The sequence below is a fragment of the Selaginella moellendorffii genome, unplaced genomic scaffold (assembly GCF_000143415.4).
Source record: "Selaginella moellendorffii unplaced genomic scaffold, v1.0 SELMOscaffold_36, whole genome shotgun sequence".
NCBI lineage: Eukaryota > Viridiplantae > Streptophyta > Lycopodiopsida > Selaginellales > Selaginellaceae > Selaginella > Selaginella moellendorffii.
In genome coordinates, this window is record NW_003314297.1 from 973,786 (window position 1) to 987,510 (window position 13,725).

Below are 13,725 nucleotides of genomic sequence, written 5' to 3' on the forward strand. Positions count from 1 at the left end.
GAGGAGAAAGTATCCAACAGCAGTTGCAGAGGCGCTAGCAAGAGCACCAACTTCAACCCAACGAGTCAAGTAGTCAGAAACAATAATAACATACTCATTGCCAACAGTTGACAGTGGAAAAGGTCCCATAAGATCAAACACCACCAACTCAAACGGACGGGAAATTGCAATTGACTCTAACCGTCCTTCTGCAGCCCGAGGGGGAGTATTACGAGCTTGGCACCAAACGCAGCTATGCACATACCGGATAATATCACGTCGCATCTCCGGCCAATAGAAAGACCTGCGCAACTTCTCGGTTATATGACGATGTCCCATATGCCCACATAAAACAGGAGAATCATGGTAGGCATGGAGAAACCGCAGAATAAAGATAGAAGGCACCATCAGCCGTAAATGATCATAAGGATCCATCCTTACAAAATAAAGAAGGCTGTCTTCAAGGCGATATTGAGAATGTAAATACCGGAAAGGCAAGTCATTAGCAAGTGATGCAGGATTCTCAAACCCATCTCGAAGCCTTCGAATCCACGGCTCAATCTTTTGAGCTTCGCAAACTTCATCAAGAGAAGGTAGATCTTGCTCTACACTTTGTGGACACTAAACGTCAAGTACAGCAACTGCCAACGGGACAAAATCCTCGTCTAGAAAATCCACAGAGGCTGGAACAACAGGCTCATCAGAAACATGAAAAGAGAATGGAAAAGGAAAAGGAGCTCGAGAAAGAGCATCAACATCAGCCATAGAACTCCCTGGGCGATGAACAACATCAAAATCATATATTTAAAGCTTCAAAGCCCATCGAGCAGTACGACCAACCAGGTTCTTCCGCTTCAATAATGAAGTAACAGCAGCATAATCACCTTCAAGTAACGTCCGAGAACCATGTAGATATGCATGAAGTTTCTCGAAACCCCAAACTGCTACTAAAGATTCTTTCTCTATCGTGGAGTAGTTCATTTCCGCTGGTTGTAATGTACGGCTTATATATCCAATAGGATGGCGCTGACAAAGCACACTCGAGCTCTCTTACATCAACACACCTCCAAAACCAATGTCAGAAGCATCCACGTGCAAAATAAAAGGTCGAGTGTAGTCAAGATATGCCAAAACTGGAGGAGTCGTCAATAGCTCTTTGAGATCCCCGAACGCTCGCTCACAATCCGGAGACCAAATGAAAGATGATGTTGATGACTTCAGCAACGCTCGCAACGGTGCAATGAGATCAGAAAGATGATCCACAAAACGACCAAGATACTACACCTTGCCCAAGAAGTGCTGCACATCATTCACACACTTCGGAGTAGGGAACTTTAGAACAGCCACAAGTTTGTCAGGATCAACTTGCAAACCCTCATGAGAAATACGGTACCTAAGATAAGTTGTATCCTTGGACCCAAACACGCACTTCAACCGCTTCAGCTTTAAACCAACATCGCGTAGCTAATCCAACACTTTACAAACATCACGAATGTGCTCTTCTCACGTCCCCTCCAAGTGAATCAAGACATCATCAATGAAATCAGCAGTCACCTTTGGCATATCACAAAGAACCTCGTCCATCATCCGCTGAAAAGTTGTTGGAGCATTGTTCAAAACAAACAGCATCACCAAGAACTCGTACAAACTAAATAGTGTATGAAAAGCAGTCTTAGGAATATCCTCTTCGGCCATTAGTACTTGCCAGTACCCAGAAGCAAGATTTAGCTTGGTGAACCAATGACTTTGCCCTAGGCGATCCAAGAGATCAGCAGTGTGAGGAAGAGGGTACACATCCGGGATCATCACTTCATTTAATGGACGATAGTCGATGCAGAAACGAATACTCCTATTAGGCTTCGTCATAAGATGAGGTTCACATGCCCAAGGACTCCACGACTTCTGAATAACACCCTTTTCCAACATCTCCTTGACGTTTTCTTGATCTCCTTGGGTTACCGACGACAAACAGAAACCTTGATTGGACGAGCATCTCCCGTTTGAATCGGATGATGTGTGGCAATCTTGGCCCCAGATAATAGGTCAAATTCAAAGAGATCAAAATACTCCTTCATGAGCCGGTCAACAGCTGCAACACAAAGATCATTGGAGGGATCGGAAAAGGGAAGAGTAGAACAAGATAGAAACATATGAGGAAATAGTGGGGGAACAAAAGTAATGGAAGCTAAGGTAGAGGTAGAGGGATGAAGAGGTACGGAAGTGAGAGGAATGGATGAAACATAAGGAAGTATGAGACAAGGGGAGAAACCTCAAAGTCACATTTGGCATGATTGTGCTGCAACCAATCTATACCAAGAATGAAGTCAAAAGCTTGACTCGACACCACCCACAACAACTGCAACTCAAGCTCGAGATTGCCCACACGCACAACTAGGTCTGCCTCATCTCGTGCACATGCATGTGTACGGCCGTTGCCATAAAGAATGAAAACTAGATCTGCCACACGACGCAAGTGTCGACAACAATGTGTGGCAACAGGTCGAGCAATAGAAGATAAACTCGAACTTGTATCAACCAACATGGAGAAAATAATAGGAGACCTCTTGTTATTACATTGCTGACGCCAAGGTCTCCACCTAGGAAATGGAGGTCGCCAATCCGGAAAGCACCGACAACACCGATAAGTATGACCAACTTCATCATACGCCCAACACGGCCACGACCACGTCCTCGCCCTTGTCCTTGGACTCAAGTAGCAGCAGCATCAACCTCCATTGGAACAGGACCATCACTCTAGGAAGTGGAGCGGAAGGACGTGCAGCGAGAAGTGGAAGAGGCGACGTCAAATAACGTTATGCCAAGCGAAGAGCATCATTAAGGGTGGCAGGAGCAAGTGCATGCACAAGGCCGACAAGATCTTGACGAAGCGTTGGCGACAACATTCCTAGCTTGATCCGCTCTGACATATTGGGCTCTGCATGAAGCAAAAGACTTCGGAAACAAACGCCAAATTGCATCACCGACTTAAATGGCCTTTGGCAAAGACAATGCAATTGTTGGAAGGCATCGTCACAATCGTCGGCATGTCCAAAGGCGCGTTTGAAGACGTCCGGAAGAACACTCCAATCCCCACGAGTGGCCACACTCAATCTATTGTACCACTGCAACGCCATCCCTTGGAGACATGTGGGAAACTCACACAAACATCGAGCATCATCCCAAAAATGATATGTGGCAATCACCGTGAAATGATCGAACCAATGGTACACATCATCCCCAGGATTCCCACGAAAGAACTCCAGCCGAACGCAAGGATTGGCACTAAGAGCAAGAGGAGTTGGACCACATGCCTTTAATGCCACCATCAATTGAGTTTGGTTGTTCAATTGCAAACACATAACATCAAGCAATTGGACCAACTGCTGCTCTAGAGTCAAAGGAGGAGATTGCTAATCTGCTATGAAAACAGATGAAGAAAGAGCAAAAGAAGAGAAATGACAAAATAATGAGAAGGAAATGGGAGATCTAGACAATGCAAAAAGCTAAATCTAAACTAAAATCTTGAAAAGGAAGAACAAAAGAAAGGAAATGGAAAAAACTAGATCTAGACAATGCAAAAGTTAGATCTAAACTAAAATCCCAAATTCAAGCACTCCTCAAGGACAATCAAAGGTGCCCCTCACCTCCACTAATGTGAGTGCTTGGAATATGGAAAGGGAATACAGAAATATGCATATCAATTAGCCCAGCTTATATACAGGAGTGAGTAGTCCGGATTGAAACCAATCTAACGGCTACCAAAATCCCATTATGCTAATATTAGTATACGGCATCATAGCTGTACACTTGGCCATCACAACACTTGTTTTATAGGAAAATATTACATAATAAAGAAATCTTTTAGAGTAATTTCCAAAAAGAATTAAATATTATTTTATATATGATGATAGTCCCATAATTTATTTTTATTGTTATTTTTCCAAATTATTATTATAGAAGTTTAAAAAATTTAATCCATTTATTGCCACGACTTTCATTATATTTAATATAATGTATAATAAAACAAAAATTAAATTAATCCATGGATGAAAAAACAATTTTTTTAGGGTGTACACTCTTTAAAAATATTTTTAATCCTTTAAAATATTTATAAATGTATAAAATTTAGTTTGCTTAAGTACCTTTTATCACGTTTCTTAAATTCCTCTTTAATGCAACTTTTGCTTCTTCGTATACATCACTGCTAAGTACTTATGACAAATTTTATTTATGTTATAAAAGTATAAATACATTTTAAGGATAATTTGTTTGGCATCTTTGTTTCTTCAGAATATTTTTTTGAGCAAAAAAATTTTCTTAAATTTGGGTTCAACTTCCAATTTAAATAAAATTGGGTAAATAACTTTGTCAATTTACATATTAATTTTTATGCACATGTGTAAATTTATTTTGATCTGCAAGTATGATCTTGCAGAATTAGTTTGTAAAGTCTGGCACAGCTGTCCAACCATAGCTAACTTGTTTTAATCATGCTATTGCTAGTGCAGCACAAGGAATAAAATACACTTATAAAGATTCATGACTTAAGAAAAAGAAAAAGGGGCACTTCTAAGTTCTTGCTAGCTTTTTTCATGGGTTAGTCTACTTTTGAAACACAAATCTAACCAATTGTATACATGTAATTTTGTAAAACATAGTGATATAATTTCTGTTATCACCTGAGGAAACCATGATAGTTCAACTACACAAACTGTAAAGAGCCATGGTAAGCTCGCAGCTTTAAATAAACCATTGTTCTGTAGGTGAACACTCGAAACTAATCAAACAAGTTGCCTCTTATCAGTAAATCGGCGAGAGGCTTTTAATCTTGCTCAGTTTACAGTAATTTTACTTTTCCTTTACTTTCAAGTATATGCTCGCCACAAGACCCTTGCCTAAACTCACGAGGTTCTCCACGATAGAGTTCTCGTCGTTACGTTTTCTTTTAGTTCCAACAAACACCTGAGCAGCGTCGTAGGCATAAGCATCAAGACATACAGACATTCACACAATTGTACCTCCTGTTTCTGCAAGGTGAGTCCGATGACGTCGCTTCCCAAAACGTCGTACCACACGTCATAGTAGTCACCAAATTTTGCCTGTTTTTCCACAGACCATCCTCTTGCAAAGACCAAAAAGCCAATTTGTACCTTGATATCTTGCACAAACTCCACGACTGGATTGAAACCGACAAATAGCTGGTTTGTGCGAAACGCGAGATGGCTTCTAACATCCGGACAGACGAACGCAGCTGGTAAATAACACGGTCTTAGAAAGAAGATCATAAAACTACTGTCAGCCTACCTTGGAGCTTCCCCAACTCAGGAGAGAAAAGCACACGGCCTGGGTGGGGTAAGCTTTTCCGTTGCAAGACAAGGACGGCATCGTAACAATTCAGTGGAGTTCGAAACAATGACTACAAGCAAGAAAACGTAGACAACTGAACGTCAACGAAAATTAAGTAGCAACAACAAACCTGCCATCTGTTGTCCATTCCAGTTATATTGCTCGTCAGCAGTGCCGCAGAGCTTTTGGCATACGCAACAAGCCTTTTCAGAGCCTGTAAAGCAAGAGAAAAGAAAATTGGCCACTACAAACAAACACAAAGAAAGACACTTACTGGCTTTAAAGGCAAACACCTTGTAGAAGTGACCGACTGCATGTCATACGATGTGGCAATAAACATAGCAGGTCCTTTTGAACCCTCGTAGAAGTCGGCGTGTTCACCTCTTCTAGTAGCCTCGAAAAACGCCTGGCACAAGGGAGGTCTTCAAACTAGGAGATTTAACTCCATGCAACTTACCACTACAGTCTCCCGATCTTTCGAAGACATATCTCCGTTGATGTCCACAATTAAAGGAGAAAGGTGCCAGTCATAGTTTGCGAGCAACCTAAGAAATCTGAAAAACCGCAGATTGGTTAAATGAATAGCTCATTTAGGCACAAACGAGAAGGTTGCTCAGTTAACCGCATTCAGAAAACTGAAACTTCATCGAGATCAGTCATGTGGTATCATCATAGCAACCCCGAAATTTTTAGAAGATTTTAGTGTTACCTCAGAAAGCCAGTAATTCTCGTTGAAGGTGGAAACATTGGCTGTGGTCGAGTGAAAATGTAAGCGACCAGCAACTCAATAGCCTCCTCTGTAATGACGTCGGAGAAAAGATGGGCACCAATCCATCTCTTTGCAAGCCTATACATTATGTCAGAACTGATTATGAACACACGCCGTAAAATACCTGACAGTAGGACCATAAGCGGGACACCTTCCCTGCAAGCCATTTAATGTGCTGGAATGAACGCTATGAAATATAAGATCATCCTTGATACTGATATTACTGATAGCCGCCATGCCTGTGGACCATAACTGTTAGAAATAATCACACTAGTACCCTTACCCTTGTGTTTTATAAGCGTGGGATCCTTTTCGTAGGCTATAGAAATCCGAAATGCAAAGCCATTCATCAAAATGTCGACTGCATCTTCAGATACAACAGAATCTAGATGCCACTGCTTGTGCATGCTGAAGAAGCGAAGGAAATCAGCCATAAACCAATCCATGGAAAAGTTTCACCTATCCGCAATTTTCAAACAAAAGGCCGCTTTTGTTTTCTTGATTGCAATCACGTCGTTTGGCCATCGACCCGATCCCTCTAACTAAAAGAACATTAGATACAGTTCATTATGGAAGACAAATGAGTCAGACCTGTATCATTACTTCCAAAGGTTCTAAAAACACGCCTACAACACCTCCCTTGGTAGAATGCCTAGGCCGAGGTGTGTACACTGCAGCATGCCTGAAAGCTAAAATAACAATAAATAAATCATGATCATTAAAGCATAAGGACTTACCAGCGCTAATAGGTTGTACAGAGGAAATTTTTAAAGGAAGAGCAAGCGCTTTGAGGCGCTTTGTAAACTCTTCCAGCGCTTGTAAAATCTTAGGTGTGCTTCCGATGGAATCTACAAAACCTCTTGTGACCAGCAAGACTCGAGGATATAGAAAACGCGCACCTTGATTTTTGTCTAGTAAAGAAAAATCTAGTTGGTCAGAAACTGTTTCAACCGGTCCTGCGCCAGCAAAGTGCCTGATAAGGATGTATTCCGAAACTCGAGCTATGATAAGATGACGCTTCCATGGTTCACACTCCCACCCTGCGAAAATAAAAATAAGTGAGCATTTACAGCATCGACTAGCTCAGCTTACCAACTGCTTCTGCAATTGTTCCGTCCTTGAACCTACGAAGCTCGGCTTTTTTACCCCAAAAGGATCGAAATTTTGCTGACTACTACAGCATTGAGTTAGAAAGAGCGCAAAGCAGGTAAAATGTTTACCTCTTCTTTTTTGTCTGCGCTTGGCCCCACATCAACCATTCTGTAGGCGTTCTCTATGTCGTTCAGTATAGCTCCAATCTGGATTTTCGAGGGCAGGAACTTCGACAGACCCTGGCAAATCATAAATTTAAATACAGCTCGTCTAGATTCGGCCACCTTACCTTCTTTGGATTCCAGCCGCTCGCAATAGTTCTCCTGAGAACTCGCACTAGTTTTGTTCTATCTTTCAAAGCTTTACTTAGGACGTTCTCAGCCTTTCCTTCACTTCCTCTCCACGCCCCATCATTAGAGAAATCACATTTCGACGTGTCGTCGATTTCCAGCCTGAAAGTTAACGAGGATTAGATTCAGTGAAATGCTATGGAGATGTTGGCTTTTGATAGAGCAGAAATTCATCTTGAATACTGCATGTATCTTCATGCAACACGTCAATATTGGCGATTTTCAGCGCTAAATGCACTATAAAATCAGCAGTGCACCAGTGACTCTAGTCCATCGCCAGTACCAAGAAAAAACACATACTCACCTGATTTGGCAATCAAAGTAAGATGCAAAGTCAACTGCCGCAAGAAAGGACTCTTGAAAGCCACTGTCAGCGGTTATGGCCTCGAGGGTACGCTCCGCAAAAAGCTTAAGCTGTAACAGGAGAGTGTTAAAACGAAAAACGTCGATCATCTATTACCTCTTTCAATGAGTTCTTTGTCATCCGAAACAAAAGATTCGTTCCATATGTATCAGGAAATAGAACTCGAGACTCGTCAACCTGTGGGTCACAAATAAAACATTGAGGAACGAACATAATCACTTTACCGTCAGAGCTGGTCTCCTTTCAGTCCCCTGAAGTTCTAGTCTGAAGCCTTTTCCCAACACATCATACTTCGCTGAGTAAGGGAAAAGTTATTACCAAGAGCATTGCAAGCACAAGGCAAGTCATTACCGATCATCTCTAAAGAAACGCGAAAATTTTGCAAGGCCGTCATGTGATTAGACAGCCGCTGACCACCGGCTACACTACTCAAATGGAGAATCATGATCGATAGGAGGAATCCATTCATAGTATCCGGCTGACCATAAGAGCTCCTTTGCCGTAACCATACCTTCAAAAACATTAAAGAAACGTGAACTTGGGAGCTCAACAAGCAAAAACAACGCACCTTCAAAAGCATCACAGCCTCTTGCAACCTTCTAGAATGGCATAACAAGTTCTTTTCCACAGTGCTGAGTTCTTCTACAAACATGTCCTCAAGGATGCTACCGTTATAGCTTGGTGTAGCCTGAAGCGGCTCTCCAGTCCCTTCATTATGCACATTACTTCTTCCATCGTCAAGTTTCGAGATATCAAAAACGTTGCTAGAGATCGTAGGTATCACACGAAGGTCAAACATTCCTGAGGCTGACTGATACAGTGTTAGAAAGCTACATCAACAAAGAAAAAGATCATTTACCTGTGTGAAGAACCAACACTGGCTTACGGGCATCATGGTGAAGAAATGCCCACTCGATGCTCTTAAAAAACCCACATTTGGAAAGGATCTTGAAAACGTACGCCAAGTAAAGAGCGCGCTTAGCATGGTAACGATGGTTAAGGTAGTCCTTCTCGTAGAAACAAGCCTGGGAAGGGAGAAGAAAAACATTTCAGTCATAAAACAGCAAACACAAAAGCACAACCTTTGGAATACGCATCGCCAAATCCACGACAGTAGCAGGCCTTGCCATTGTTCGTGTTGAGTAGCTACCGACTAAAGTGAAAGATTCGGGTCTCTTAAACTCGAGCAAAGACCTGTCCTCAGGAACACCAAGGTCATCCAAGAATCCACTGGCGAGCGACCTTGGAACCTTCAAGAGAAAAAACAAATGTTTTGAAAATCACATTGGGTACAATGCGGTACCTTTTCCTCCGGGATTTTCATCAGAGCATCCTTGACAGCTTCGATCGCCGCATCCACTGCCGGCTCAAGATCGCCGTAATCGACACGGATCTCGGCGAGGAGCGCCTCGAGCTTGAGCTGCGCCAGCGCCGAATCCATTGGTGACTAAAGCCCTAACCCATAAACCCTAGCGCACATTCCGTCCCTATGCTAAACCCAGAGCATATGCCGTCAGAATATACGTTAGGTTTTTTAAATGTCGAGGAAGAACGCTTTTGCGTGAAGCGGCGGGCGATGCTGCGCTGAGAAAGAGGAGCCGAGGTTTGGCGTAAATGCTCTATCGATGTCTAGCTTGCGATCGATCGCAATCTCTTCCTTTTCTTCTCCAGATCGATCATCCATGGCGTTCTTGAGCATCGGCCACTTGCAGCGCTCGCCCAGGCCCTTGCTCACGCTGCTCAATCGCTTCCTCCACGAGCTCCATGGCGCGGTCTCCTCCACGGCGCGCATTGAGGACATTCCAGTCGGCACTGCGCCGCTGGACGCCTACCATCAGCTCGTCAAGGCTGGGACGATTCGACACGACAATGGCCAGCTTGCAGCTCTCCAGCCTCTGGAGCGCTTGCATCGAGAGCTCCAAGGCTACGAGCCGGCGACCTCAGCTAATCTCACCTCCAAGTTCTTCAGTGCTTTTCGGCTCAAACCATCTCAAGAAGCGCCCAAAGGGTACCAATTTTTTTTCTTCTTCTTCTTCTTCTTTGTGTTTTTCTTGTCTTTTGTCTTTGAACTTGCAATGGTGTGTTTGCAGGGTGTATATCTATGGAGGAGTCGGCACTGGAAAATCTCTCGTTCAAGATATCTTCTTTCACTGTAGTCCTGTGAGAAGTAAGAGACGAGTTCACTTTCACCAGTTCATGCTCGACGTCCACAAGAGGTACTTCAACATACATTGTTTTTCTTGAAGAAGAAAAGAACAAATTCTCTACTCTTGTGTGTGTAGATTGCATGAGAAGCGCTTGCAAGGACAAGGGAAATCAGGCGACTTGATCGAATTAGTAGCTCGGGACTTGTTGGCGGCTGGTTGGCTGCTTTGCTTTGACGAGTTTCAAGTGCGTGAGCTTTCTCGGTGACGTTTGTTTTAAAGGGATCCTGATCTCGCTTCATTTTTTGTCAGGTGTGTACTGTAATTGATTGATTTTTCCAGTAGGAGTGGTCTCTCATTTGTCCCTCACCACGTAAATAAGTTTTCTGTAAGAACCAAAGCTGCTTGGTCTGCGTGCTCTGGTTGTCCTTTCAAAATACTTTTGTTTCTAACTATTAACGCTCCTGTTCTCTTCTTGCAGGTCATAGATATCGCTGACGCTATGATACTGAGAAGGCTCTTGGAGAACCTTTTTCGATCAGGGGCAGTGATGGTAGCATCCTCGAATCGTGCACCTTCTGAAGTAAGGACTGAAAATTTCTTCTTTACGTACTTACTTGCATATACAGCTCTACAAAAATGGTTTGCAAAGAGACCTCTTTCTACCTTGCATAGAGCTTATTAAGAGCCGCTGCGAGGTCCATGTTTTTCGTCCTAACTCTCCAGACTATCGTCTAATAGGTGCACGTCCCGATGGCTCCAGGTATTCTTTCTTTAGTTGCAATTTCTGCCTGCCTTTTCTAATCTACGTGGTTTTTGGTAGTTCACTGTCTGTCGTATGGCACATGCCTTTGAACGAAGAGACCTCTAAAGCCCTGGAGCGCTCTTTTCTCGAGCTTGCAGGTGATAGACCGATTTTTACAACTGTTTTGAAGGAGAGTAACAGGGCCATCTTTGGTATGTATCCAAGCAGCTGACGCAAACCTTGCAGCTAACGATCGTGACTCGTGCAGTACCAAGGGCCGCTGGTGGAATTGCATACTTCACCTTCTATGAACTTTGTGGAACTTTCAAAGGAGCAGCCGACTACATCGCCATAGCTGCGTCCTTCCATACCGTGTTTATCGCCGGCATTCCTAGAATGACACGCTCTCATGCTGAAATGGTAAACAACTTTCTCGCCACTCGTTTTCTGACCGACGCGTGTGCGCGTTACAGGCAAGGAGATTCATCACGCTTGTTGATGTATTTTACGAGCATGTAAGTTTGACTCTCAGCGGGTTGTTTGTTTATCTCACAGGAATCTCTTTTGCAGAAAGTTAAACTAATCGTTAGCGCGGACGCACAGCCTGGAGATCTATACCTCCCAAGGTTAGTATTTCTATGAAAAACATTGAAAACCACGACTCATTGTCTTTGCAGACTAGAGGACGACCAGCCAGTTGCTGGAGTCGTGAAGCCGAGAGAAGAAAAGGGCGGAACGACCGCATACGAAGAAAAAGACGAGGAATTTGCGTTTGCCAGGACCGTGTCGCGCCTCAACCACATGCAGTCCGTGGATTATCTGTCCGCGTCTTGGGCAGCACCAGGCAAAGCATTTATATGTCATTTGCAGAGCACTAAATTGCAAGAGGGTGACTTGCGAAGGTCGGTTGTTTGTCCCTTCCCTTTTCTTTTCTCTTTTCTTCACAGTCTTCCTGCTGCACAGGATCTGGGACCGCTACAACATAAACAAAGACACCAAGCTCAGCCGCGACGAGTTGCTTCTGATGATGGAGGATCTCACAGACATCAAGTGCGGCCATCGAAACGTCCCCGAGGTATGCTCAAAGTTTACTCCAAATCTCTCAAAAGTTTACTCAAATCTCTCATGTGCCTGTTTGCTTTGCTCCATGATAAGCAAAACTTAGTTTTCTCGTTGGATTTATGACAGGAACTCTTGGAAGACATGTATAAGAAGCTCGACGCCAACGGCGACGGGGACGTGGTGTGGGAAGAATTCCGGAATTACTTCCTCGAGTACGGCCTTGAGACTGAGTGCGTGTGATTTATCGTTTTTGGTCCGTTGGATTAAACACGATCCAGCGGTTGAGAGTTTATGTTCTGGTCCGTCGGATTTTAATACGATCTAGCGGTTGAGATTGGTAGTAACTTCTTAAACAATGACCTAATTATCGCCCAGTACCTTTACGGCGCTCAACCTTTTTGGTGGGGGTTATTTAAAGAGGGCCATGGAATTAGGATTTTGCTAGAGCAAGGGCGCGAAGAACTTCTTGTCCCTAGAGGCCTAGGTTTCGCTGCGAGGAGGAAGAAGGAAGAGATGAAGGCGCTGATTCTTGTCGGAGGATTTGGCACCCGGCTGAGGCCGCTCACGCTCAGCCTGCCCAAGCCGCTGGTAGATTTCGCCAACAAGCCGATGATCTTCCACCAGGTGCGTTGAAATTTCAATCTAGGGGCTAGATCCAGCTCTCCCGCTGCCAGATCTCACTCTTGTGTGTTGTAGATCGAGGCGCTCAAGGCTGTGGGAGTCACGGAGGTAGTTCTGGCGATCAGTTACCAGCCAGAGGTAAGATTTGTCAAGGGAATTTGTAGGAAAAGGCTCACTCTCTTTGTTCCTGTAGGTGATGCTTAGCTTCCTAAAGGATTTCGAGGCGAAGCTGGGCGTGAAGATCACTTGCTCGCAGGAGCGAGAGCCGATGGGGACTGCGGGGCCTCTGGCTCTTGCTCGCGACAAGCTACTCGACGGCTCTGGGGAGCCATTCTTCGTCCTCAACAGTGATGTTATCTGCGAGTACCCGCTGGAGCAAATGATAGCTTTCCACAAGCAGCACAAAGGAGAGGCCTCGATCATGGTCACACAGGTAAGCTTCGCTTCCTCCTTTTCGTTGTTCCTTTTTTCCCTTTGCTCCAGATCTAACAGAGAATCTCTGTGAAGGTTGACGAGCCATCCAAGTATGGAGTCGTGGTGCTGGACGAAGACACTGGCCTGGTTCACAGATTCGTGGAGAAGCCACAAACGTTTGTCGGAAACAAGATCAACGCCGGGGTCTATCTCCTCAACCCGAGCGTCCTGGACCGGATCGAGCTGCGGCCAACGTCGATCGAGAAGGAGGTCTTCCCAGGCATCGCTCAGGAGAAGCAGCTCTTTGCGATGGTCCTGCCGGGATTCTGGATGGACATTGGACAGCCCAAGGACTACATCACAGGCCTGCAGCTCTACCTCGAGTCCCTGAGGAAGAAATCTCCAGAGAAACTCGCGAGCGGCTCCAACGTCGTCGACAACGTGATCATCGACGAGAGTGCCAGCATCGGACAAGGCTGTCTCTTGGGGCCGGACGTTTCGATCGGGCAGGGGTGCGTGATCGAGGATGGAGTGCGGCTCAAGCACTGCACGGTGATGAGGGGGGTCCGGATCAAGAAGCACGCGTGCGTTTCGTGGAGTATCATCGGCTGGCACTCCACAGTCGGGCAATGGGCTCGTGTGGAGAACATGACGGTCCTTGGCGAGGACGTGCATGTGTCGGACGAGATTTATAGCAATGGTGGTGTGGTTCTTCCACACAAGGAGATCAAGGCCAACATCATGAAGCCAGAGATTGTCATGTAAAGATTCGATTTGTATTCTATCAAAAAGGATCTGTCGCTTCTACGTTGATGTTTATACATTTCTTGTTGAGCAAG

The 13,725-nt window shown here is 44.5% G+C and overlaps 3 protein-coding genes across 3 annotated transcripts; 2 read left to right on the forward strand and 1 right to left on the reverse strand.

The window, feature by feature from the left end:
• Positions 1 to 4,698: 4,698 nt before the first annotated feature.
• Positions 4,699 to 9,348, reverse strand: LOC9653243 (nucleolar protein 6). The gene is made up of 25 exons (XM_024683175.1): positions 9,204 to 9,348; positions 8,983 to 9,150; positions 8,760 to 8,925; positions 8,469 to 8,707; positions 8,252 to 8,411; positions 8,125 to 8,195; positions 7,997 to 8,077; positions 7,841 to 7,950; positions 7,476 to 7,638; positions 7,315 to 7,425; positions 7,187 to 7,265; positions 6,994 to 7,134; positions 6,832 to 6,942; positions 6,686 to 6,783; positions 6,554 to 6,636; positions 6,378 to 6,502; positions 6,219 to 6,333; positions 6,035 to 6,172; positions 5,783 to 5,879; positions 5,600 to 5,731; positions 5,456 to 5,539; positions 5,284 to 5,395; positions 5,130 to 5,230; positions 4,998 to 5,078; positions 4,699 to 4,941 (listed from the first exon to the last, which is right to left on the reverse strand). Exons 1-25 carry the CDS (start codon positions 9,339 to 9,341, stop codon positions 4,828 to 4,830), a joined length of 3,018 nt encoding a protein of 1,005 aa, XP_024538943.1. The 5' UTR covers positions 9,342 to 9,348; the 3' UTR covers positions 4,699 to 4,827.
• Positions 9,349 to 9,435: 87 nt separating this feature from the next.
• On the forward strand, positions 9,436 to 12,195 carry LOC9653244 (AFG1-like ATPase). The gene is made up of 13 exons (XM_002978001.2): positions 9,436 to 9,503; positions 9,572 to 9,908; positions 9,991 to 10,116; positions 10,183 to 10,291; positions 10,526 to 10,627; positions 10,674 to 10,807; positions 10,868 to 11,001; positions 11,058 to 11,209; positions 11,263 to 11,304; positions 11,360 to 11,415; positions 11,467 to 11,691; positions 11,753 to 11,864; positions 11,978 to 12,195. Exons 2-13 carry the CDS (start codon positions 9,583 to 9,585, stop codon positions 12,089 to 12,091), a joined length of 1,632 nt encoding a protein of 543 aa, XP_002978047.2. The 5' UTR covers positions 9,436 to 9,503; positions 9,572 to 9,582; the 3' UTR covers positions 12,092 to 12,195.
• Positions 12,196 to 12,253: 58 nt separating this feature from the next.
• LOC9658161 (mannose-1-phosphate guanylyltransferase 1) lies at positions 12,254 to 13,724 on the forward strand. Its single transcript, XM_002978002.2, has 4 exons — positions 12,254 to 12,475; positions 12,548 to 12,610; positions 12,666 to 12,905; positions 12,980 to 13,724. Exons 1-4 carry the CDS (start codon positions 12,365 to 12,367, stop codon positions 13,649 to 13,651), a joined length of 1,086 nt encoding a protein of 361 aa, XP_002978048.1. The 5' UTR covers positions 12,254 to 12,364; the 3' UTR covers positions 13,652 to 13,724.
• Position 13,725: the final 1 nt, after the last annotated feature.

Excerpts from the sequence above, each read along its gene's own strand:
- LOC9658161 (XM_002978002.2), top strand. The coding sequence starts at position 12,365 with ATGAAGGCGCTGATTCTTGTCGGAGGATTTGGCACCCGGCTGAGGCCG. Across the intron at positions 12,611-12,665 it reads CGATCAGTTACCAGCCAGAG|GTGATGCTTAGCTTCCTAAA; the intron begins GTAAGATTTGTC and ends TTGTTCCTGTAG. Across the intron at positions 12,906-12,979 it reads CCTCGATCATGGTCACACAG|GTTGACGAGCCATCCAAGTA; the intron begins GTAAGCTTCGCT and ends ATCTCTGTGAAG.
- LOC9653244 (XM_002978001.2), top strand. The coding sequence starts at position 9,583 with ATGGCGTTCTTGAGCATCGGCCACTTGCAGCGCTCGCCCAGGCCCTTG. Across the intron at positions 9,909-9,990 it reads TCTCAAGAAGCGCCCAAAGG|GGTGTATATCTATGGAGGAG; the intron begins GTACCAATTTTT and ends GTGTGTTTGCAG. Across the intron at positions 11,692-11,752 it reads CAAGAGGGTGACTTGCGAAG|GATCTGGGACCGCTACAACA; the intron begins GTCGGTTGTTTG and ends CCTGCTGCACAG.
- LOC9653243 (XM_024683175.1), bottom strand. The coding sequence starts at position 9,341 with ATGGATTCGGCGCTGGCGCAGCTCAAGCTCGAGGCGCTCCTCGCCGAG. Across the intron at positions 8,926-8,982 it reads TGGCGATGCGTATTCCAAAG|GCTTGTTTCTACGAGAAGGA; the intron begins GTTGTGCTTTTG and ends CTCCCTTCCCAG. Across the intron at positions 5,079-5,129 it reads AGTTTGTGCAAGATATCAAG|GCAAAATTTGGTGACTACTA; the intron begins GTACAAATTGGC and ends GTGGAAAAACAG.